This window comes from Danio rerio, chromosome 16, assembly GCF_052040795.2.
Source record: "Danio rerio strain M-AB ecotype USA chromosome 16, GRCz13ab, whole genome shotgun sequence".
In the NCBI taxonomy this organism is placed as follows: domain Eukaryota; kingdom Metazoa; phylum Chordata; class Actinopteri; order Cypriniformes; family Danionidae; genus Danio; species Danio rerio.
Window position 1 is genome coordinate 53,756,909 of NC_141036.1, and position 27,711 is coordinate 53,784,619.

Genomic DNA, 27,711 nt, shown 5'->3' on the forward strand with positions numbered 1-27,711 from the left:
CAACGCGTTTTCCTTTGTCTTGTTTTTCCGTGTTTTTGATCATCGCCTTGTTTATTTGTTTAATCCTGTTTGCTGCCTGCCTTGTGACCATCTGCCTGTTATTTTGACTACAACTCACATCTCACATGTGTCTCCTCCCTGGTTACATTGCCTAATTAACCTAGTTAAGGCTTTAAATTACTCTTTTAGCTGAACACTAGTGTCTAATAAACTGTCTTTAAAAAATTACAAATAAAAAAAATAAAAAATGTAATTAAATTAAAATTAAATAAATAAATAAATAAAAAAACAAACATTATATAACAGCTTTTATCATATTAAGAAATCAGCATATTAGAATGATTTCTGAAGGGTAATGATACTACAAATTCAGCTTTACATCACTGGAATTTGTTCCATTTCTTAATATATGCAAATGTAAAACAGAAAATTTTGATATTATTTACTGCAGCTTTAATTAAACAAATCCAGCCTTAATGTAAACAAGGCATATCTTTTCAGTGAAGCACCTCTCCATTATGAATTGACCTTTAGCTGAATACTACATCTTAAAATATTATTTACTGTCATCATGGCAAAGATAAAACAAATCAGTTCTTAGAAATGAGTGATTAAAAATATTATGTTTAGAAATATTTTGCAAAAATCTTTGGGGAAATTATTATTATTATAATTTTTTTGTGTGTATCATTTCATGGTGGAATTTCCACTTACAAATTCCACCATGTAAACAGCAAATGCACATGACACAACCAATTCTTAAAGGGAATGGGAGATGAGATTCTGATTGGTTTAATGCTTGTTATGCTCAAAACACACCCAGAACTCAAAAGAGTAAGCACAACCCTTGTTAGACCATAGGCAGAGTGTATTTTTCCGCCCTTAAAATAGGAAAAGTGGATTCAGACATGAACTTATTGTTTGTTTGTCATGCGCTTTAGAATTTGTACTTAGATTGTTCAAATAGAGCCCAAAGTCATTAAAACATTGTTTATACGTATATTGCATATACTAATATAGAAATTACAAAATATTTGTGATGTATTGTGCTGCCCTAGTCACTGATAAATATCCATCTGTTAAAGAGAAATTTTTTTTTTCAAAGATGAACTGAATTGATGAACAAAGTGACACTGAGCATAATGATATAAACTATTTATGTACTAAAAATGTTACAGTATGTATTTAATTGTCTTTAAAGAATAAATAAATAAAACTTAAAAGATTATCTTAAATAAAATAAAATAAAATAATATAATAATATATTAAAATAAAGTATAATAAAATAAAATCAAAATTACATTTAATTAAAAATTAAATAAAAATGTTAATAAAGAAATAAAATAAAATAAAAATAAATAATAAAAAAAGATTTTAAAAATTAATAAATAAAATATAAAAAAGTATTAAAATAAAAATATAAATTTATTAAAATAACTAACTAAATAAATAAATATTCATATATAACAGCATTTATTATATAAAAACTACATATTAGAATGATTTCTGAAGGGTAACGATACCACAAATTCAGGTTTACATCACTGGAAAGTTTTAATATTTATTTATTAATTTATTTATTTATTTATTTATTTGTTTGTTTATTTGTTTGTTTGTTTAGCTGCAACTTGAATCAAAAAAATCCAGCTTTAATGTGAATAAGACGCCTCCTCTCAAAAACAGTAAAACGCCTCTTTATTATAAATGGCGGATTCTTCCACCATCTAAATCATATTGATCATAATTAGGTATTAACGGTGAGCACTAGCCAAATAATTTAGAAATCACAAATGAAGAATAGCCATCTCACTTGCCAGAAAATATTGCTCACTTAACCAGTTCAAATGAAGCAACAGGCTTGTGTAATTGGACAACATTTCCCATCATTCTCTGTAGCAGCATGAGAATGATGAAATACATAAAGCATCGATTACACACTTAATGCACATCCTTTGCTCTTCATTTTGTTGCATTAGCACTTAAAACGCTACAAGTCTGTGGGAAAGACAAATGAAATTGCCCAATGCACCAATTTTCTTCCAACTAAAATAGCACAAAACGCATCAAATCACGACCTTTAAAGAAGAAAAAATGGCTCAGGCAGACTAAAAGGAAGGATCTCTGGGATGTGTTAGTTCAGTCCTGAGATATTGTCATACACAATAAATTAATAAAAGAAAAAAAAACGCTAGCAATTTTCTGAAAGGACATTAAACACAAATTTTACAGCCATTTTTACACTGTGACAATTCAAATCATGCTGTCATTTAAAAATAATAATAATAATAAATACAAAACGAAAAATTATATTTTAAGATAATTCCGACATAGTTTTACAGAAATTGTAAGTATTTGTTTTAGAGTATAGTTATATACTATATGTGCTATATTTATAGGTATAGTGGCCCAGTGGATAGCACAATCACCTCACAGCAAGAAGGTTGCTGGTTCGAGCCCCAGTTGAGTCAGTTAGCCTTTTTGTATGGAGTTTGCATGTTCTTCTCGTGTTGGCTTGGGTTTCCTCTGGGTGCTACCGTGTTCCCGACAAGTCCAAAGACATGTGGTATAGGTGAATTGGATAGGCTAAATTGTCTGTAGTGTGAGTGTCTGTATGGATGTTTCCCAGTGATGGGTTGCAGCTGAAAGGGCACCTTTCACCTGTGTAAAACATATGCTGTATAAGTTGGTGTTTCATTCCGCTGTGGCGACCCCTAATTAATAAAGGGACTAAACCAAAAAGAAAATGAATGAATGAACTTTAATAAAATTATAATTTTTTTTAGTTTAATATTTATTTTAATTTATTTTACATTTCATGTTAAGTAATTTTGTACATTTGTAAAATTTTATTTACATTGTTGTTATTTTTCTTCTTTTTTTCTTTTATAATAATAATAATAACAATATTAATAATACTTTTTTAATTTATATATAAATTAAATGTAAATTTTATAAATTATTTTAACATATTATTTTTTATAGCAAACGTATTTTATGTATTTTATACAACAGTTGTTTTAAAACATCAACATACATATATATATGAATTTTCAGCCCCTTTGTTTATTTTTTCCCCAATTTCTGTTTAACAGAAGATTTCTTCAACATATTTCTAAACATAATAGTTTTAATAACTCATTTCTATTATCTGATTTAATATATCTTTGCCATGATGACAGTAAATAATATTTGACTTGATATTTTTCAAGACACTTCTATACAACTTAAAGTGACATTTAGCTAGGTTAATTAGGGTAACTATGCAGGTTAGGGTAATTAGGCAAGTTATTGTATATGATGGGTTGTTCTGTAGACTATCAAAAAAAAAATAATTAGCTTAAAGGGGCTAATAATTTTTTACCTTAAAAACTGTTTAAAAAAAACTGCTTTTATTCTAGCTGAAATAAATCAAGTAAGACTTTCTCGAGAAGAAAACAATATTATCAGATATACTGTCAAAATTTTCTTGCTCTCTTAAATAAAATCTGGTAAATATTTATAAAAGAAAAAAGTCAAAGCCGGGCTAATAATTCTAACTTTAAATAGAGATAAAGTCAGAATTTTAAGCCCCCCTGAACAGATTTCTAAACATAATAGTTTCAATAACCAGTTTCTAATAGCTGATTTATTTTATCTTTGCCATGATGACAGTAAATAATATTTGACTAGATATTTTTCAAGAATGTAGACAATCAAAAAATTATTTAGCTTAAAGGGGCCTCAAAAATGGTTTTGACCTTAAAATGGCTTTTACAAAATTAAAAACTGCTTTTGTTCTAGCCGAAATCAAACAAATGAGATTTTCTCCAGAAGAAAAAAAATATTATCAGACATACTGTGAAAATTCCCTTGCTCTGTTAAAAATCATTTGGGAAATAACATTATTTATAAAACCGTAGTTACTTGCTATTTAAATGCACATACACTTTGGGGTAAAATAGTTTGGTAAGCACTTTTACAGAATTATAGAAAATATTCTTGTTTAATGTGGTTATGATGACCATCCGACAAGCTAATCCATAAAAGATTAGCGCTTAAAATGTCACAGTATTTGAACCTCATATATCAATAAAAAATTAGGCGAACTGCAAAAAGGTCCACTTTTTGAGAAAAAAATCACCCTTTTCAATGGGCTGGTTAAGGGCCTGACATTAAAAAAAATAATAAACACATGTCCTGACTAGATAAAATAATAATATTTCCCCCCTTGGGCTGCATTTTTTTCCACTCCATTTTTAATACTTTTATTTTTAGCTTTCTATAACAACCCTGCTAAAACGACATTATCACAATGCTTTCTCCATCATCTTCAACTCCTCGTCTTCTCCACCCAAGCATTATTCCATCACTTCAGAAGAACAGGCAGAGTGCTACTTTAAAGCTTGCCACTGCAGATCACCATCACCTCACAGATGGTTTGACATTTTTTGCTCAAACCCCTCATATCTTGCGTTGCACGGAAAGATTAGAGCACATTTAGCCTTCGAGGAACATGCATAATGAAACAGACGTCGGCAGAGCACTCACATATACAGATAGGGATGTTAGCAGACCACTGATTGTTATTCTGGCAGGAAATCATTCGTTCGCCGATGAGCTCGAATCCGAACTGGCATTCAAAGCGCAGCACGTCTCCGTTAGAGAAACCTCCGCCCTCTCGCAGGCCGTACAGAGGGATCCCGGGATCTCCGCAACTTTCCTTGTCAATTTCTGAGAGACGGGAGCATGGAGAAAAAGCACCAGTAAAGCCTTTTTTTGAGCCGGCAGGGTGATTTATGTGGGCACTCAGAGAAGCTCAGACTGAGAACAGACTCACCTTTATAGTTGATCTTAAAGCCAATAGAGCCCACACTTTCATCAGACTGCAAATGCAGCCACATTTGATGGGTCATACTGACGATGAGGTCGGGGACGAAACTGCCTGTTAAGCTGTCAATGCAGAGGGAAACACAGAGAATAACAGTCAGCGAGCTCTCGCCTGCACAAAAACACTACACTCTCACAAATAAAGGTACAAAAACAAGCCACTAGCTTTTCACATGGTACATATTTGTAGCAGGTCCACATTTGTACTTCAATACAGTATGTACAGAACACAGTCAAAAATGATTTGTTTACTTTTTTTAAAACAATTCATTGAATTAAAGGTGTTACATGCGTGTTCTTCTCAACCCAAGCTCATTCTGGAAACGTAGCCCCGCGCACGTTTCTGGAGACCGCGATTTACGTGGCGGGAGGTACGTAAAGACCGCGTTTAGTTTTTTTCGAGCGAACTCTGCGCGGCGGTGTGGCGCCGCTCCGCCCCTGCTCTTCGTGCTCGCCGGCCGACGGCTCGCCTCAGAGTGGAGGGCTTTCCCGATGCAATCAGTTTGTCCGCTTAGCTCACAGCGTTGCGTCGGCGGAGCGGAAGCCCCAGAAATCAGGTTAGACGAAAAACGGAATCCGAAAAATAAGGACGAGAACGTAGCGGGATCCGAAAACACGGTCGAAATCGAAGACGAGGGCTTTTGCTTTTTTTTTTTTTCTGGACGGCTTTTGCGAACCGTCGCTCTGGTTTAGGGAAGGAGGAGGAGGAGGAGGAAGAGGAGGGCGGCCGAGTCGGCCGATCCGGCGGCTTTTCGCGCGGGAACGGCGCGCGCTCCTGAGAGGGGCCCGAGACGCGAAAAAGCACAGCGGCCTTTCACGGATCCGCGAAAACAAAAAATGCTCGAATACGTACCTCCCGGGACGTAAATCGTGGTCCGCAGAAACGTCCGCGGGGCTACATTTCCACAATGAGCCCGGGTTGGTTCTTCTACAGCATAAAAATACCATAATATGTTGGCAGATTTAAAGGGCACTTAGTTTACCCCTTTTTTATGATTAAATATTAATAAGATGGTTCTTCTGAGTGTGCCAGTTTAGGTTCAGTTCAACACACAGCTCAGATGTTTTTATTATAATGTGTTAAAAAGTGTCATGTTGGAGGCGTTAACACAGTTTGCTGTTTTAGGGGTGTGTTGCTTCACATGAAAATTAGTTTCGGCTTCCCGCCCAATGTAACAAGGGGGGCGGAACCAAAAGCTCCCCTGCTCTGTGTTTGCAGAGAGAGAAGCTAAGGTAAGCTAGGATCAGCATTCAGCCGTACATGTACGATTCAGACACAGACCGAGCAGAGGTACAAAATTATTGGTCACACTTTACAATAAGGTTCATTAGTTAATGTTAATTAATGCATTTACTAACATGAACAAACAATGAACAATACATTTACTACAGTATTTGTTCATGTTAGTTAATGTTAGTTAATGAATATACAGTTGTTCATTGTTAATTCATGTTAACTCATGGTGCATTAACTAATGGTAACAAGCACGGACTTGGTTGTTAATAATGCATTAGTAAATGTTGAATTATGATTAATAAATGCTGTACATGTGATGTTCATGATTAGTTCATGTTAGTGAATGCATTAACTAATGAACCTTATTGTAAAGTGTTGCCAAATTATTTGTGTCTTTGTATAGTTTATATAGTCTCGGTGTTCAAGTGCCGAGACTGATAACCACACACACTGAATTAACTTTGACTGAGGCACTGAATGCGCTGAGACACGGCACACCAGACACTCTCAGTCGCGCGGCAGAAGCATGAAGTGTCCCGAATCGTCGCGCCACGCATTCCAGAACTCCAAACACAGGCCTCCACCAGGGCAAACACAACGGCGCCATGGCCGCCGAGCCACCAACCCGAAGCTCCACCGCGTGCACCCCGACAGAAACCCACGCCCAGAACTTCGAAATGCACAGCGCCAAGCAAAAGGTACAAGCAATAATTCCGATTAGAGTGATAATATGGAGAATATTGATCTTGTATTGAGCCCAATGAGCCTTTCATCTAAAATAAGAGCAAGGGTGTTCCTTTAGTGATATCGCTTTGACTCGTACTCTGACAATGGCGGACGTGAAACAAGAAACTGAGGATATGGTGACGCGTACCTGTCAATCAATATTGGTGGGCGGGGGGACCACACTCCTACGTAAAGTTGCGGTCGGTCTGAAAACCGCTCCAATTGGTCCACCGTTTTTATGTTGTAAATTAAAAAAAAAAAGGCCTGTGTGTGTTTATATAACCCCAATTTGACGGTCTATACACTATACCTACATACATGTCTGTCCAAACAGCTTGAAAAGTAGATTTTTTACCATAGGTGCCCTTTAAGAAACATACTAAGTGAATATTCTTGTTTATCTGAAAAACTATGATGAAGTCAGATATTCTGCTTTGAAAATGTGCATTACATGCTGAAGCGTCTGTCTTTGTTTTGGTATTTTAATCCGTCCAATTCCAGTTTAGCCAGTTATATTTCAGCACCCTGAGTTGCCTTGGTGTGATTCACTCAGTCATAAAGGCTCTTAAAGCATAAGAGTCTACTGCTGGTGGCAGGCCTGGAGTGGGACTCCTTTTCAGCCCTGGAGTTTCAAGCCTTAGACCGGCCCACCTCAATAAACTAACGTCATTTGCAATTCAGTTTCTAATGACACCATCTTTTTTAAGGAAACAGCTGCTTTAGAACTTGAAATGTTCTTCATAAATATTAGAACATTAAAGGGTAGCTAAATAGGGTAGCTTTAAAAAATCACAGGCCGCATTTACACTGCACTGTTCAATTGACTCAATTCCGATTTAGTTCTCCCATGTGGCACAAATCGGATTTGGCCCATGTACGTGTAAGCAGGAACAAATCACAAGGATTCTGATTTACTCAAATCAGATTCAAGCCTTGTTCATATGTGGACATTTATCCGATATGAATGGGATCTGTGTTCTTGTGTCTGCAGTGTAAGCAGGTCGGATTTTCACCTGTCAATGCGAGTCGCGCGTCATTAAAAACCGTAGCGAATGACGTCAAGTCTGACACTTTCATTTCAGTGCAGACTTCAGCAGAGTCCCAAACCTTAAATCTCATACACGAGGACTTAAACAGCTTTTATATTGTCATATAGCACAGGTATTTAAGCATGTTAACGAGAGCGAGAGAGTGCAATGTCCGCCACGTAACCAATATAAACTAATATAAATCTAGTGCATAGCTACATCACTTGCATAAATTACAGCATGGACATTACATTAAGATGCCTAAAGGTTTTAAATAGCCTATATATCAAAAGAAGATGGACAAATGAGAACCTTTCTGTCATAAACTATAGTAAAACAGCTTGTCAACAGATTACATACAGGAATAGAGAAAAAAAAGCACTCTTTAATTATCAGCTGTAAGTCAGCGCCCGCTCTTTTTTTCCTGGTCATTGCGCCTTTGCTGTGGGCTGTGTAAATGCAGACGATCGGATAAGAGTCACTTTTGAATGATGATGAAAGCAGGTCAGCAAAAAAAACAATCGGATACAGTCACAAAATCGGAATTGACCATCAAGATCTACCGTGTAAATACAGCCACAATGCTCTTTCCTGCAATATCTGAATATATAGTCTGTGCAAAATTCTTAAACAAATTACTTTGACTTGTTACAATTAAATGATTTAAGTAAGACAAACGTAACGTAGGACAGTTTTCAGTAATAAATGAAGTTAGTTCTTTTAGGTGTAACATGTTTTAGTAGGCCTAATTTATTTAAGAAAACAAAAATGGAACAATACATACAGTACAGTTCAAATCATTCAATATAATATTGTTAATGTAATAATAATAGTAAAAATACTTTTATTACAGTACAAATAGTTCCCTTCCCATGTTAATATAAAAATATTACTTTTATTTTTGTGGCAAATACAAGTATTGCTCATTACTGATAATAAACAATAGTTATACTTGCCATAAATAAATTATTAAAACCTTTTATACCTAAAAAAAAATAACTAACAAATAATAAAAGCATTATTTTTTATTTGAACATGGGAAGGGAATTATTTGTACTGTAAAAAAAGTATTTTTACTATAATTATTATATTAACAATATTATATTGAATAATTTAAACTGTACTGTATATACTTTTTCATTCTTGTTTTCTTAAATAAATTACTAAAACATGTTACACCTAAAAGAACCAACTTCATTTATTACTGAAAACTGTTATAAATTAAGTTTGTCAAACTTAATTCATTTAATTGTAACAAGTCAAAGTAATTTGTTTAAGTTTTCACTTTTTATAGTGTAGATATCCAGTCTTTTGTAGCGGTGTCACACAAAAAACTAAAAATAAAACATGTACACCTATATAAAGTAACCCAAACAGTATTATATGTCTTAACACTAAACATGAAAAATAAATAAATAAATAAATAAATAAATAAATAAATAAATAAATAAATAAATAAATAAATAAATAAATAAAATGTACTCAGGTGAGGCTCAAACTCGGGTCGGCAGCGTCATAACACAACATGCTGACCACCAGACCACAATGGCACTGTTATACCGGTGCATTTGGAATAGAAAATAAGTATTGCACTCATCTGTAAGACTCTTTTAACCCCAGTGTTATTTTCGACTGATAGCTCAATCTTTTTCTCCCCTTTTTAGATTTCTGATCAATTTATGTCCAGCCTGATCTCACGAGAAAACTAAAGTATTTTACGTTTTGCCAGTTTAGTGGCTAATTCGTACGAAATGGTATGATTTTAAAAAGGAGGCGTGGCACCTAACCCCACCCCTAACCCCAACCGTCATTGGGTGATGAGCAAATCGTACTAAATTGTACGAATTAGATCGTACAAATTCATACGAATTAGCCACTAAATTAAAAAGTTACGAATTGCTGTGAGATTGTGCTGGTTATATCAGGTTTATTAATGTAGTGAATCATCTGATTTTCATTGAGCAGGTGTAATATTCCTTAATATTAATTATTCTAATGCTTATATCCATTATGGTGCCGATTTTTGGGGTCGAATGATAGTTACACTGGGTCGCCCTCACTTAAATTCAGCCTGTATAAATTGTTTGCAACCACTTACCAAAAATTAGTAAATCCAATGAGTCGTTTTTTTCAGTGTGCAGTACATCCTGACCATGCATTGTGGACCCAATTATAACCCCATAGTACTACTACACAAGTACATAAATAAAGCATTATGATCATAAAAGTGCCCAACCAATTTGACCAGCATAAACCTAAAGAAAGGCATTAATTGAGCCTTACAGTATGTATTAGTGTTCTGGCAGCGAGAGTCTTTTGTCCTTGAGGAACGCTCTGTGAGCACTCAATGGATCTGAGTTGGCGCTGCGCCAGGCAAATGCACCAGAAAGCAGCACAGACCGTCACCAAAAGTGTGTCTGCCTAAGATACCCGGAGACATACGGCTGACTGCGAGACGAGCTGGTGAGGGGAAGCTGCACGGAAAAAGCTTGTTTGTGTGGGGAGGAAAAATATAGCCAGAGGATTTGAGCCTGTGCAGTTTTTATGGTTTTGTGGCTTGAAACGGATAACCGCTGCAGAGCTGAACAAAACGGCAGATAAAAACACCCGCCGGAGTCTATTAAAGTGGGATATTTTAAGGGGAGGATCATGGATTTTACTACTTCAAAAAAATAAAACATCTGAATGTAGTATGTAAAAGTGACATGTTATGACATGTCCAGCATTAGCACTTCATTTCCTCTGTCAGTTCGAGTTAAAATGATTTAATTCACAAATCGCATGTGTGAATTGTTTTGGATTTTGTTGTATACCATATTTGAACACTTGCGCATGATAAAGGGTCATATAAAACAAGAACAAGGCTTCTTGGTAGAAGAAATCAAAGAGAAAACAATTAATTCATTCATTTTCTTGTCTGCTTAGTCCCTTTATTAATCCGGGGTCGCCACAGCGGAATGAACCGCCAACTTATCCAGCAAGTTTTTACGCAGCGGATGCCCTTCCAGCTGCAACCCATCTATGGGAAACATCCACACACACATTCACACACACAATACGGACAATTTAGCCTACCCAATTCACCTATACTGCATGTCTTTGGACTGTGGGGGGAACCGGAGCACCCGGAGGAAACCCATGCGAACGCAGGGAGAACATGCAAACTCCACACAGAAACGTCAACTGAGCCGAGGCTCGAACCAGCGACCTTCTTGCTGTGAGGCGACAGCATTACCTACTGCGCCACTGCCTCGCCCCGAGAAAACAATTATACAATTAAAATATCTTGATTTACCATTTTTCATCTTGATTTACAGATGCTTGAGTATTTTAACTAGAAAAAGAAGATTTAAAAAAGATACTAATTGATATAATGATGTTTTGCCATGAAAAGAGAAACTTAATATATTCCTTGCTTTTTCAAAGATAAAAAAATGTTAATATGTAGGCATGCAAAATTAATGTCACAACATGTCCAACTTATTTTCATTTATTTATTTTTTTAAATAAGATGATTTTATTTCACAAATAACTTGTTTGAATTGCTTTGAACTTTATTTATTATAAATTGCATTTTAACACTTGTGCACAATAAATGGTCATATAAAAACAAGACATGTTGGTAGAAGAAATCTAAAAGAAAAAAAAAACCAAGTATTCAAAAATAAAATGACTTGTTTTCTGATTAAAATGTCCAAATATTGATAAAGGAATTGAATATACATGCGAAACATCATTTCATAAGATAAGACCTTGAATAGGGATTATTTGTCCTTGCTTTGTTGGAGAATAGTTCTTATAATAAGCATAAATATAATAAACTCAGTGAGTTTGACACAATTTGGATATAGGAAAAGGAAAAATATACTAAATTCAAGATTTATGTCTTAGATCTTATTAATAATCTCTCCATGTTTTCTTTCTAAAGTGAATGCATCTTGGTTTAAAGATACTTGAATATTTTAACTGAAAACAAGATAAAAAATTCTACTAATTGATATAATGATGCAATACATCGCAACTTTAGCAGAGAAACTGGATATTCCTTGTCCTTTTAAAAACTAAAATCGTTAATATGCAAATAGATGTCACAACATGTCAAACTTTAGCACATAATTTAGCTTTTTTTTAGTTTTAAAATGATTCTATTTCACAATATATAGTGTGAATGGCTTCCTAACAGTTCAGTAACACGTGATAAATGTTAATCTAAAATTAAAATATGGCTTAAACCTCCAAAAAGTGATTAAAAAATTATTAAAATTACATGACATTATGGCTTCTTAAAAAAAAAAAAACTTGTAGTTGGCTGATGCAAAGCTGATTGAATAAATATTTTCTAGTTAAAATATTAAAACATCCCCAAAATGCCAACATATTTGAGAAATCCATGTGCAAGATATTAAGACCTTGACAATAATTAAAAAAAAATAAAAATTAATCATTTTTTGCACTCCACTAGCAAATAGTTCTTATTTCAAGCATAAATGTGATAAAATGAAGTGAGGTTTACCAACAAATAGTACACCTGTAAGGAAAATTCAAGGTCTATTTGAATGCATATGTAAGTAAATGCGTTTTTCAAGTAAATAAATCTCACAGAAAGAAACGGCTGCTTAATTAAACATCTTTAAGAATGCTCAGATATTTTGGTCACACTTTACAATAAGATTCATTAGTTAATGTTAGTTAATGCATTTACTAACTTGAACAAACAATGCACAATACATTTACTATTTATTCATGTTAATAAATGTTAGTTAATGAAAAAACAGTTGTTCATTGTTAGTTCATGTTAACTCATGGTGCATTAACTAAGGTTAACATGCATGGACTTAGATGTTAATAATGCATTAATAAATGTTTAATTATGATTAATAAATGCTGTACATGTGTTGTTCATGATTAGTTTATGTTAGTAAATGCATTAACTAATGAACCTTATTGTAAAGTGTTACCGATATTTTATCTAGAAAACAATGGCAAACTGCAGAGGACAAGTTTTTGCGATGCAATTAAAAGTAGAAAAGAAAAAACACATGATATAAGCATGCATATATACAGTTGAAGTCAGAATTAATAGCCCCCCTTTGAATTTTCTTTCTTTCTTTTTTATATATTTTTCAAATAATGTTTAACAGAGGAAGACAATTTTCACAGTATGTCTAATACAGTTTTTTTTTCTGAAAAAGTCTTATTTGTTTTATTTCAGCTAGAATAAAAGCCGTTTTTCCTTTTTTATTTATTTATTTTAAGGTCAAAATTATTAGCGCCTTTAAGCTATATTTTTTTTTCGATAGTCTACAGAACAAACCATCGTTATACAATAACTTGCCTAATAACTTGCTGTTTGAGGGTTGTAGCTTTAAATTGATGTTCAGTTTGTGAAGATTTCTCATGTTATTTTTTATGTAATCTATTCATAAACATTGACATTTGGAAATACAGTGCCACAGTGCGTCTGCGTTGTGGTGCTGAGGTTAACCTAATTAACCTAGTCAAGCCTTTAAATGCCACTTTAAGCTGTATAGAAGTGTCTTGAAAAATATCTAGTCAAATATTATTTACTGTCATTATGGCAAAGATAAAATAAATCAGTTAATAGAAATTAATTAATAAATATATTATGATTAGAAATGTGTTGATAAAATCTGCCCTCCATTAAACAAATTGAGGAAAAATAACAGGGGGAGGCTAATAATATAATATATAATATACAGATGAAGATAAGAGTAGATCACCATATTGTTTTAAACTTAAACAGCTTGTGGTAACTTTATTTATCAGGTTTTACACTGTAATATAAAGTACAACATAACTATTAATCTTACACTTGTATGATTGTTTTGGAGTCTCCAACTTCTCCGCCGTCTCCGACAGTCAATGTATCATATCCGAGTTCCAAGTCGAACTCTTCGAAATTGATTTGAATAACCTGCAATGGAAAAAAAATAGACAAAATCAGCAGATTTTTATTTATTTATTTATTTTTTTTTAAGAGGAACCCCACTCGAATCAATGAAGCACCTTAACCAATGGGATTTCTCCATATGCTGTGTTTCTCAGAGTCTCAGTCTTAATTAAGTTTCTCAGCACTAGACGCTTCAGATATAAACGGCACACAGTATTTTCAATAAATATGATATTCATGAGCTCACCGGGGCCAGGACTCGACTGCGGCATATGTTTCCCAGTATATTTCAGGCCATTTTGTTTTGCGAACCCTCTTGCGGCCCCGATTGAAGCACGTTGCCATAACCGGAAAAATTCAGCAGGGGCAACGCATCAATTATCCAACAAATCATTTGCACAGGCCAACCGATGTTGAGGGTAAAACAAATTTCCAAGAGTGCTTTCAATCAGCGGCTCAAACGCAAAAGTAAACATTGGAGTGTGGTGTTATCTCCGACGCTCACTTGTACATTAAGAACGTGCTGTTTGCATAATCACCCCCCGCAGAGCACTTGCATGGAGCCGCCGCTGCGCACTTTTTGTTAGACACCATGAAAACTGGCCTTCTGGCACGTTTGATGCACACTGAGGAATAAAACAGGCACATGCTGTATATATGGCTGATTCTGAGAACGTCTGCCACTTCAGTGTCTCAGGGGTTCATATTTTTATTAACGCTGAAGGATTATTACTTGAAATAAATCTTAGAAACTTTTCATTGAATCCTTTATTGGAGGACAGTGGTTTGTTCTGTAGCAAATAAAATAAAATAAAATAAATTTAAAAATGAAAATAAAATAAAAAAGTAAAAATTAAAATAATAAATTATAAAATAAAATAAAATGAAAAATATACATAAATTTAAATAAAATAAAAAATAAAATAAAATAATGAAAAAATAATAATACAAATTAAAATAATAAAATATTATATAAAGTAAATAATATATTTTTTAAATAATATAAATAATATATATAATCAATATTTTACTCGTATGATGTTTAGTAACGGTTGCATTACAACAAACTTTTCGCCCGCAAGACATTAACAAACAAAAAAATACTGCAAGTAAGTTATATTTCCTCTTTGAGTTTAGTGAACATACGCGTGTTGTCATTAATCTCCCTCTGGCTATTGGATCTTTTTATTTTAATCATGGAATGAGGCTCTGAGCTCGAGGTAGAGGCTATTGGCTCTGCCCGGTTCGCAGTAGCCAATAGATGAAAGTTGCCAACAGATGAAAATGGCAGAAGACAGTACATTCATGAGATGAATGTACGCACATGTGGCGTTATTTTACTGACAAGAAAATTTGTGCGTGAGCAATGCATATTTGAGAAAGGAGAGAATGCATGCCAGCAACATATATTTAAGAGCTCGCAAGCAGTTTGTCCACAAACAGAGGAAATAAGTGCAGGAGCAGCGCTTTTTACTGGATGTAAAATGCATTATATTTTGTCGTTTTAGAATGTTAAAGGGTCATGAAATACTAAAACACTTTTTTTTTAACTGTTGACTGTTATATATGTGTCCCACGCTGCTAAAAACACTATTAGGACATATATTTCAGAAAAAAGTGAAAAAAAATCGTTCTTGCTATTTGAAACAAATTTTTTAAGCTGCATCACGCCGATTAGGTCCTTACGTGTATTCCAGCGCGTAGACTGGCTGTCTTTACCTGGGAGTACTTCCTGACGTCTCTGAGTGTGCTGCATTCATTCATGAGAAAGACTTGACTCAATTGTGTATTTGGTGCAACTTCATTAATATGCATAATAGCTTGGAAGACGGTTTGTATCTGTTACAGTGTTCCGAAGGCAGGGAGAGACACCACATACACACTACAGGTCGTCAATGTTGCTTTTATTATTTGCTGCAATGAAAGTTTTGTTTTAATTTTCCCGCTATGAGAGCGCAGCTGGACTCACGTGTGGATTACAGTGCACGCGACAGTCGACAAAAATACACATCTAAGGAACATTGTTTACCCGAGAGCTTTTCTCATTTGGAAATGGCGAAATCCGGATTTGCCGCTCGTCTCCTTTTAATGAAGATGCAACTCCAGTTGGTGTTGATTGTCCTGTCTTTACAGATTTGGTAAGTGAGCGATCAGTGTGTTTGTTTGTTTATTCAGATGGCAAAGTTGGTTCTATCGTCATCAGTACTCTTTCAGTGTTTAAAGACGAACCTTAGTCAAATGATTTCTAAGTAAGATAGTTTACAGTACGTTCATAATCACTACAATACTATAGACTGAACGATCCGCTGTAAATGCTGCTCTCCAAGTGTAAATATGTAAACACCGCAATCAAACTATTACTGTCGCAGAGGATTTTCACCGCATTTTATGACAGGAATAACACACACAGCTTTCTGACATTTCTGAGTGCATCTAACTTTCCGTCTTGTCATGAGAGGCATGAATGAAATTCCTGAATGAATAATTTGTCAAATAATTCGATTACTGATATCCATGTAAACACAGTCAGTCTTTCTGCCCTGCATCTGTGTGTTTGTTTTGCCCCTGTGAAAATCAGCGTGTTATCAAATTGAAACTCCCATTTTTATGCAAATTTTTATGCATTTTCTCTCCTCCGACACTACCCCCTAAACAGAGCTGGACATGCCCACTTTCCTGACTTTTTCCAAACTAGAGGTGTGAAAACACCCTGCTGAAACAAGGGGGTTTCGTGGCCCTTCAAAGGGCCATGAAACCCCCTCGTTTCAGCAGGGTGTTTTCACACCTCTACTTTGGAAAAGTCAGAAAAGTGGGCGTGTCCAGCTCTGTTTAGGGGGGAGTGTCGGAGGAAGAAAAGCGGCTTGGTATGGGAGTGTCTATTTGGGCGCGCTGAATTTCAGAGTCAAAACACACACCCACAGCGGACAATGTGACTGTGTTTACATGGACATCTGTAGTCGAATTATTTGCCAAATTATTAAATGGTGGACTTTAAATGCAGTTTGGCTCTTTCATTCAGGGAATTCATTCATGTCCCTCCCGACAAACGAGATATTTGATTCGAGGATCTACTCTAAGCGTGTATTTTTCATGCAATGTTTGATACCGCACGGCAAATGAGGGAAAAAAAAAACTCAGCATTTCCCGGAAACTTAGATACACACGGCAGGTAGCGTCAGAAAGCCGCGTGTGTTATTCCGGTCACAAAATCCAACACGAGGTTATAGTTTAGTTGTAACTGTTAGTGCTAACTATTGCACTCGGTGCAATAGTTTGTTTGATCCGAATAAAATACGAACTGAATAAACAAAGAGCACTGGTGGCTCACTTACCAAATTTGTAGAGACAGGACAATCACCAGCAACTAGAGCCGCGTCTTTATTTAGAGGAGACTACAATCTGGATCTCAGCGTTTGCAGATAAGAACAGCTCTCAGGTAAACAATAATCCTCCTAAGACACGTAAGTTATTGTTGTCGCGCGTCGCGTACACTGTTAATCCACGCGTGAGTCTGAGCTCTCACAGAGAGAAAATGAAAACTAAACTTAACTGCAGCAAACTATAAAAGCAACACTTCACGCTTGTTTTGCCAACACAACGTGGCGTCTTTGCCGTCTACACTGTGACAGTAATGAATATTAATGAAGTTGCACAAAAGAGCGCGCTGATTGGTTTGAACCAAGCCTTACTCATGCATTAATGCATCACACTGTAAGACGTAATAAGACTCACTCTGGCACAGACGCCCAGTCTGCACGCTGGAATACAGGCTATTATGTCATGACCGTGACGCAGCTTCAAAAATTCGTTTCAAACAGGAAGTACAAATTTGCTTGAAATAACGCAAAAACAACCAATTTACACTTTTTAGTGAAATATAGGTGTCCTAATAGTGTTTTTAGCAGTGTGGGACACATATACGACTGTCAACAGCTCAAAAAAATGTGTTTTGGTGTTTTGTGACCCTTTAAGATCTAATTCTGTTGTTATTATGGTGAAAGTATCTGTAAAGTAATATGAGTCAGGTAACATTACAATTCTAAAACAGTGATATTGTAATGTAAAGGATTACTTTTAAATATCAGTAACAAGTAATCTGTAATGTATTATAGTTTGAAGTAATTTGCACAATGTTCCCCACTGTACATGCCAGCAGCAGCTTACAGGAGGTCCATATGCACAAAACCACGACTCACACAGCGCTTACACTGACATTATTAACGGCTTAAGAACCCGATTAGGCCGGAGTAAGAAAGTCCTGCTTTGTCTCCTTTAAGTTCATATATTAACTTCATTTATTGTGTTAACACAATAATAATGCCAATGAGCTGCCCATGGGTCTCTAATAATGGGTCTGCGGAAAACGCAATAAAATTTGAACTTTGCAATTCCGCCGGGCGAAGATAAATGAGGTAATAATGTTATGTGTGTTAGGGCTCATTTGCATTTCTCACCAGAGGAACGCTCAGATTTAGCAGCAATTGAGGACAGGAATCAGCTAGTTGTTAATGACCTGGCAAGGAAATGGGTAAAAAAGTACACCTGAAATGTGCCATCTGTGGCTGGAGGAACTGTTGACTCACATTGCCTGCTGTAAATGGCACATCTATAATATATACAGTATAATATGTAAAAATCTTTCCAGAGGAGGAGCCGGGGGGCAGATGGTGTTTTCATTGATGAGACTGTGCACAAGGGCACAAAATAGGAGTCAGGAGAACAGTTTAAGTCTCACTATGAGATATTGATAGTTTTCTTTCTGTGAAGTGTGCACTACAGCATGTTTCGGTATAATCAGCATTTCAGTATCCTACAGGAAACATCTCAAATGCAGAACTGTTAACATTCATTTCCCTTAAGCTTAGTCCTTTTATTCATCAGGGGTTGCCAAAGCAGAATGATCCACCAACTTTTTCCAGTATATGAATTTTATGCAGCGAATGCCCTTCAAGCTGCAACCCAGTACTGGGAAACACCCATACACATTAATTCACATACATACACTATGGGCAATTTAGTTTATTCAATTCACCTGTACTGCATGTGTTTGGACTGTGGGGGAAACTAGAGCACCCGGAGGAAACCCACACGAACATGGGGAGAACATGCACACAGAAATGCCAGCTGGCCCAGCCGGGACTCGAAACAGCGACCATCTTGTTGTGAGGTGACAGTTTTAACCATTGAGCCACTATGCCACCAAAACAATGATATATTAAAATTCATACAATTGCTAGGTGCATAAGAACATATTTTACAATGTTTGTTTAACGTTTAACTAAATCCAAAAAGGTTTTTTTTGTACAATTTGTAGGTTAAAAGAGTTAGTTGGATCCAGACTTTACATGATTTACATTTGAATTTAATTGGAAAGTTACAGTTTATAAAATGATTACATTTTATAATTTTGAAATATAATTTGACAGTTTTTATATGTTTGATTTCTGTTTCATTTGATTTTTAAATAAAGTCTCTGGTTTGATTTAAGAATTTAGCAAAATAATAATAATAATAAAAATAAATAATAATAATAGAGGGTGACGCGGTGGTGCAGTAGGTAGTGTTGTTGCCTCACAGAAGAAGGTCACTGGTTCGAGCCTCGGCTGGGTCAGTTGGCATTTCTGGGTGGAGTTTGTATGTTCCCCCTGCGTCCCTGCTGGGTTTAGTCCCGGTGCTCCAAATTCCTCCACAGTCCAAAGACACAGACTTGTGAATTGGGTAAGCTACAATTGTCCGTACTGTATGTGTGTGAATGAGAGTTTATAGTTGTTTCCCAGTGATGGGTTGTGGCTGGAAGTCCACTCCGTAAAAACATGTGCTGGATAAGTTGGCGGTTCATTACGCTTTGGCGACCCCATATTAATAAAGGGACTAGGCTGAAAATTAAATGAATGAACAATAACGACAATATTAATAATAATATTAATAATAATAATAATAGAAATAATAATAATAATAATAATGTTATGTATTAATATAGCACATTTATCTTGTATGGAGATACACCCAAAGCACTTCACAATCATGGGGTGGGGGATGGGGGTCTCTTCACATCACCACCAGTGTGCAGCATCCACTTAGATGATGCAACTGCAGACACAGTGCCAGTGAACTCACCACACATCAGCTATAGAGCCAATTGGGTGGATGGGGTGATTAGGAGATCATGATGGGTAAGGGCCAATGGAGGACATTTGGTTAGGACATTGGGGTTTCACCCCTACACTTTAGGGATTTTGAAGGACCACAGAAAATCAGGAGTTTAATTTCTCATATAAAAGACGACACTCACTGAGCAGTATAGGGGCATTCACTTTACTGGGGCATTAGGACTTATACTGACCACAGGTTGAGTGCCCCCTACTGGCCTTACTAACACCACTTTCAACAGTAGCCTAGTTTTTCCATGTGGCCTCCCATCCAGGTAATGACCAGGCTCAGCCCTGCTTAGCTTCAGTGAGCAATCGGTTGGGCTGTAGGGTGAAATGGCTATGGAATTGGAATAAAATAAAATAAAATAAAATAAAATAAAATAAAATAAAATAAAATAAAATAAAATAAAATAAAAATTTAAAAATTAAATTAGGGGCGAGGCAGTGGCGCAGTAGGTAGTGCTGTCGCCTCACAGCAAGAAGGTCGCTGGGTCGCTGGTTCGAACCTCGGCTCGGATGGCGTTTCTGTGTGGAGTTTGCATGTTCTCGTGGGTTTCCTCCAGGTGCTCCGGTTTCCCCCACAGTCCAAATACATGCGGTACAGGTGAATTGGGTAGGCTAAATTGTCCGTAGTGTATGAGTGTGTGTGTGAATGTGTGTGCGGATGTTTCCCAGAGATGGGTTGCAGCTGGAAGGGGACATCCGCTGCGTAAAAACTTACTGGATATGTTGGCGGTTCATTCAGCGGTGGCGACCCCGCATTAATAAAGGGACTAAGCCGACAAGAGAACGTTTAATTAAATTAAATTAAATTAAATTAAATTAAATTAAATTAAATTAAATTAAATTAAATTAAATTAAATTAAATTAAATTAAATTAAATTAAATTATGAAATAAAAATATATTAAAATATATATTATTTTTCAGCAAACAAAATAGAAACAACTAACTAAAATATCTGAAGGAAACATTATCACTTAATAACAAGAAACAAAAATAAATTGAAAAAATAAATCGCCTTATTGGATAATAAAAATATGTCCATGTTTTTAAATTCCCCAAAGAGGCTTGTGCTATTGTTTAAATGATGCTGGAACACTGTTTTATTAAATGTCATTTTAAGATAAGATGCTGACATGTTCATAAAAGCTTCGGCTTGAGTCTGATATGAAGCGATGTGTGTGAGCAGGTTATTGTTGTACCTTATTGGGGTTACTGGCGGTGATGATCCAAACACACTGAGAGTTGCTTTCATACTGGATGGGGAAATTAGGAGACGTAAACGTTCCTGAAGGACCCAAGAGATTCATCCCACATGTTTTCACTGCAAAAACAGAGAAATACAGAGCAATCATTACTTCTGTCACACAGATAAAAATCATGTTTAAAATGATGAGAGGTCAAAGTAAATTGTGTGAAGCATATTTGTGTGGGCTAATCTTTTAAACTGAGCAGTAATCGGCGGTGGGAATCAATGGTATTGAGCTGTGGGATTACGGTTCATCAGCGGATCTGAAGTCTGGTTTAATCTCCTCTGGTTTATTGAAGACGGTGGTCTAACCTTTACAGACGGGTCTGTGGTCGCTCCAGGCTGCAAACACCTCCGCCACTCTCTGACACGTGATGCTCTTGGATCCCTGAAGCACATGATCTCCATCACAGGTGAACTGAACCATCGCTCCGATGCTGAGGAGAATAAACACATGAGATGGAGAATGGATCAGTGGTCTGACAGATTGATCAGCGCTGGGCCGCGGCTTCATGTCACAGCAAATGTCAGCAAGGAATATAATCAGGGGCTCATTGACAGTCATGCGTATAGCAACAGGAATACTTTATGGGAAAAGTTCCACAACTGCTTGTAACCATTGATAATTGTGCGCCCATTTAAGTAATAACTGTTAATCTGCTCATTTTTACAGGACACTTGCTGAGCTTTTGTACAGAGGAATACATTAATAATTACATTTTAAATGAATACAGTTATATGCAAATTAAATTTCATTTATACACCTGCTGCTTTTGTACACAAGAACACATCTACTATTTATATTTTAAATTAATACTTTCATTCATTCATTCATTCATTCATTTTTCTTTTCGGCTTAGATCCTTTATTAAAATGGGGTCACCATAGCGGAATGAACCGCCAACTTATCCAGCACATATTTTAAGCAGCAGATGCCCTTCAAGCTGCAACCCATCACTGGGAAACATTCACACACATACACTATGGACAATTTAGCCAACCTAATTCACCTGTACCACATGTTTTTGGACTTTTGGTGGAAACCGGTGGAAACCCACGCCAACAAGTGGAGAACATACAAACTTCACACAGAAAGGCCAACTGACCCAGCCAGGACTCGAACCAATGACCTTCTTGCTGTGAGGCGAACATGCTACCACGGGCGTAAATCCCGGGGGGGACGGGGGGACATGTCCCCTTCCATTCGAGGGTTGTCTCCCCCCTCCCAAAAAAAAAAATTGTTATTTAAAAAAAACCTCTCAATTGTGAAAAATATATGTATATATAGCTAAAATAATTTACTAAGTAGAAAGAAAACCGCATTCATCATTTAAAATGCATTTAGAAACAGTTGAGTTCCCCCTCCCCTTCGTCAAAGTGGTTCGGTCCACTGCGTGCTTTCCCCAGCTCTTCTTACCTACTCCAAAGTTCTTTGCCTACTCACACAAGCACATGTCAGGTATGCGGCTGCGGCTTAGTAAATTTCAGTAAGTAAGTAGGGGATTTTATCCAACTTAAATAAAGCGATTTTCTTCAATGTAGTTAATAAGGACTCGTTCATAAATTATTTGCAGCAAAAATGCTGATTACCGACGTGATTGTCCATGAATCTGCTGTATTAGCGGTAAAAAGGAATTATCTAGTTAGCGTTAGCTTGTTGCAACGCCAAAGCCGATTCCCATGCATTGTTTTATTTGTGACAACTTGGTGTAAGGTTAACTTAACATTAACGACCACAATTAGCATATTGTTTAGCTGTGTATTTGTTAAATGGGCACTTTGCTACGTCCAGGCTAACCCCACTGTATTTTTGTATAATCAGTTTCTATTCTGTTCTTAAGTGACTCCATTAATTTGAAATAAAAATGTCCTTGTTTTTATTGTTGTGATTATTTTATGATAGTTTTACATTCTTTATGTAAAGTACTTTGAATTGCCATTGTGTATAAAATGTGCTACAGTGTAAATAAACATGCTTGGCAGTGTCATGCATTGGATAAAATGACAGAGAAAAAGGACATAAGATTATTTTTCAGTGCAGCTAAACGCCAAGTACAAAAAGCTTACATATTAAGCAACTTGGCTTTAAGAATGAGTGCTTATGAAAATAATATGGTCACAATATTAATCACAGGAAAAGAAGGAAATGATTGAGGAACAGGCAGAGCAGGGTCAGTCAGATGTACAGTGTCAGGTAAGGGTGTTTTAAAATGCTTTTGGAGTTGTGGCTGTTTAGCAGATGAACTTCACAGGCTCACCTATTTACAACATGATCGGTCAATTTAACAAGTGTAATGTAAACTAGTTATTATGAGTATGGAAAATGTCTTTTCCTGCATTTATTCTGCTTCAGGAGTCAGTCTTTTGACTGTAAACAACACAACAAACAATGAAATAAGTAGTTTTTAAGAAAAAATAGCTTTATCTCTGAACCTGATAAAAACTTTGAAAAATAATCATAATGACGTAGTCTCCATGCTATAATAATAATGATGAAACCATTTTTAACTGCGGGGACATATGTTTATTAGTACAATTCGGCTGTATTATTTGTGTCCCCTTCAAAAAAAATGCTCGAAAGAAATTTTATATTTATTGTCGCCCCCCTACTGTTAAATCAGATTTACGCCCATCTATGCTACCCACTGCTCCAACATGCAGCCTAAATTAATACTTAAGCAAAATAATATTAATATTTAGCTGAAATTATATTTTTGACAATATAAAATATAAAACAGAACATTAACTGTGTTAATAAAAATATGTAAAAAAAAAAAAAGGTTAATATTTTAGCAGATCTAATATTTAAAAAAAAAAAAACAACCTTAGACATTGTTGAATGGGGATACTCATGAAATGGTAATAATAAACGTGTACAAAGCGCTTTAATACTTTCGCAATATCACTTTCGCAATATATATGTCCATGCCTAATATCCAATGGCCAGAAAGTGATTCATTTTTTTATAAATTGTTAACATTTTGGTATTTGTTATGCAGCAAGCCCAGAGATTGTTGTGTACACTATGACTTTATATAAAATTAACTTTTATGTGTGATATGAATTAAAAGTTATCATAAACGAAGGATTTCTCAACTCAAGTGAGTGGAGGCTTGGACCCAGAAACAGTATTACATACGTCACCACTTAACAAGCGGATAGCTCAGTGTTTAGATTTTGGTTTCTCACTGCAAATGACTAAACAAGTATTTGGTTTTAAATACATTTTTTAAAGATTACCATAAACTGTTATGTATCACATATTTACATTCACAACTGCATGAAATCTCTTCTTTTTTACTCATCTTGAATACAATGAGAAGCTCTACCTGTAATCAGTGCCAATGCGTTTGCCGTTCTCTGGTTCTCCAGGATCTGGGCAGAAGTTGGAGACCTGCTTGACCATCCCTTCATTCACTGCAGGAGGACAAATAAAAACATCAGTCTTCATCACCTGAGGCCTGTTACACAAAACGAGTTTCTCAAAGTACTTTTCAAATCAACAAATCCAAAAAATAAATAAAATAAATAAATAAAAGCAAACGGATTAAGATTAGGTTTTGTTGCTTCACAAAGCTTGATATAAACCTTCCCTTGTCAATTCAGGTTTAAACCAGAGTGTAAAACCAGGCGATTAACTCAGGAGAGTGGGCAGATAAATGTGTGACATGCAGCAAACAGCCAATAACTTAAACAACAATTATCAACAGAATTGAATGCTTTTCCCATTATATATATATAATTATAGTGACTACGGTGTGAAACTACAGTAGTCAAACAGTTTAAAAAAAAGACACTTGGGTAAGGGTGACAGATAAGTAATTTGTTGCAACGATCTTTATGAAATTCGTTATCTTAGATTTTTCTGCCTCTGGGAAACCCTAAAGTTAAATTACCAAAGGACTTTCATACAAGCGGTCACAGGTGGCGATTGTAAATGACGTCACTTGCAGAGGAAGCGTGGTTGCTTGAGCGTGAAAGTTCGAGAGTGCAAGCCTAAAGGTGCAAGTCCAAATCTGCAGCCAGGCTCTATTGAAAAATTCATACCCTTTTAATAGGAGACAAGACATAATACAATAGCATAGTGTCAATGTGTTACACCTACAAGTAATAAAACATACTATAAGTGTCTCATGTGTACTTCAAATAATCCACCTGGTTTGAACAACAATAACTGGATTTCCATCACTCTATGTTAATATGCATTTTGAAGTATAGCCTGAGAAATGAGCTGGGGAAATGCCACATTTCAAAGAGCATTTCTTAATTTTTTGTGGCATTTTGGGTGGCTTTAAAAGGGCTAATGTTTATCAAAGAAGATTTAAACATGCATTTACTATATAAATTATTTTGTAGCCAACATTACACCCACGTGACTCAGTTATGCCTGTTTTGTTTACTACTGGTTGCTAGGTTACCAATACTACAGCCAGCCACTCTAAAAATAAAGTGTGAAGATGAAAATGGGATGAACAAACGTGCTGCAAACAGCCAATCACATGACAGAAGAGTGCAGCAAACAGCCAATCACATGACAGAAACAAGACACAGACAGTTTAAGGTCTGGGAACTCTGGCTGCTTTGTACTGAACTGATCTGATCTGATTTATTTGGCCCACTGTGTTGTTTAACTGACCAATCATGTTTCATTATGTGCCGAGCCATGTTTGTGGGTGTGGAAAAGTCCTCAGAATAACAGCAATGTTTCCGTTACACATTTATTAATAAGCACTGTTATTCAAAATAAACATCGCAGCTGTTTTATCAGCTTAGACTTGGTTTCAGGAGGGCTGAAGAATCCTGCAGACTGGCCTTTTTTTAATTCAAAACAATCAGAGGACAAATGAGGATCGCCTGAAGTGTTTCCTGAAAAGCGTGACATCTTCCTCGGATTGTAATCCATAATAAACCAGACTAAAGCACAACGGAAACTTACCAGGGTAAACAACATAACTGATATTGCGCATCAGGCTTCAGATCATCCACTGCTGAATCTCCTCCATGACGAGGTGTTAGCAAACGATAATTACCGCAGGAGCCAACCAAATGTGGGTAATTTAAGGGAAGTGTTTAGAAAGGGGTGTTTGGCAGCAGACCGGGGTCCTGAATAAGACCCGATAATTCACTCATAACTCATATTTCCCAATGCGTGATGCAGACACTGTGAAATAGAGGCTCATAAAAATTCTATCCGCTTGTAATTAAGTGTTTGGAGTGCTACATTGTCGAGGGCAAAATGAATCATGGGCTCCGGCGTTTCATTATGACTGCACCGCACGTGGAGCCATAAAAAAACAGGACTCGTTCACTCGCTTCCGTACAAATCATTTGCAAAGCAGTTTTACTGATAGAGACTGGAGCAAAATTGCCGAACATCATTTTTTTGGGAGAATGAATGTTACATATACAAGTCTTTTGCTAAATTAATAAGTAGCAAAAATTTAATAATTATAAAAACTTTACCATAATACAAATTTGTAAGAGATACAGTGTAATAAATAAGCACACTAACTTTTAAAAATGAATATTTTTTATCAATTTCTTAGTGAATATAGACAATACATTTGCAATTTAACAGCTTTAACATACTTTGTTTAACTATTCTAGTTAAATGGCACCTATTTTACCACTTTTTTAAGATTTAAGAGAAGTCTTTCTGTCTCCAGAATGTGTCTGTAAAGTTGCAGCGCAAAACACCCCATAAGATTATGTATTTCATTCATTCATTCATTTTCTTGTCGGCTTAGTCCCTTTATTAATCCGGGGTCGCCACAGCAGAATGAACGTCAACTCATCCAGCACATTTTTACGCAGAGGATGCCCTTCCAGCCGCACCCCATCTCTGGGAAACATCCACATACACTCATTCACACACACACTCATACACTACGGACAATTTAGCCTAACCAATTCACCTGTACCACATGTCTTTGGACTGTGGGAGAAACCAAAGCACCCGAAGGAAACGCACGCGAACGCAGGGAAAACATGCAAACTCCACACAGAAATGCCAGCTGAGGTATAACTTTCAGAATATTGAACTTTCTTCTCTGAACAACCGTGTAGCTGTTTTTATTGCCCATGCTTTTAATGCTAGTTCTCCCCGCTCACCGTTCCCATGTGCCTATCAGGGTGTGCCTCAATCACCACCTCAGCTGTGTCAGATAAACAGCACAGTGACAGACATGAAGGAAGCAGATCTCACGTAACGTTTAAGATAAATACTTTAGTAAGAACTTTCCCAATGATTATTTGATGTATTTGTTGTGGAGTTGCAACAATAGGTCACACACAATGTTGTTACACAGTTCACACACACACAGCATGCACGTTTAACTTTGAACTGTTTTTGCACAGCAAATGTGACAGGATACACGTTAATATCCACAGCTGTATGGATATTTGTTACGATAATGTCAAAAATAAACCTTATATAACGTCCACAAACCAGTATTGTAGCATCTTCTTTTATAATTGTACTGACATGTGCAGGGCTGGAGTTGGACTCCGTTTCAGCCCTGGAGTTTCAAGCCTTAGACCG

General features: G+C 35.9%; 1 protein-coding gene across 2 annotated transcripts in view; it reads right to left on the minus strand.

The window, feature by feature from the left end:
• csmd3a (CUB and Sushi multiple domains 3a) overlaps positions 1 to 27,711 on the minus strand; it is a 647,261-nt gene that overhangs the window by 435,869 nt on the left and 183,681 nt on the right. For both annotated transcript variants that reach the window (XM_087287879.1, XM_087287878.1), the window contains exons 8-13: positions 24,500 to 24,587; positions 21,483 to 21,607; positions 21,124 to 21,245; positions 13,689 to 13,792; positions 4,817 to 4,929; positions 4,528 to 4,710 (exon numbers count right to left, since the gene is read on the minus strand). In XM_087287879.1, the coding sequence (XP_087144005.1) occupies positions 4,528 to 4,710; positions 4,817 to 4,929; positions 13,689 to 13,792; positions 21,124 to 21,245; positions 21,483 to 21,607; positions 24,500 to 24,587 (735 nt within the window). The remainder of the gene's footprint in view (positions 1 to 4,527; positions 4,711 to 4,816; positions 4,930 to 13,688; positions 13,793 to 21,123; positions 21,246 to 21,482; positions 21,608 to 24,499; positions 24,588 to 27,711) is intronic.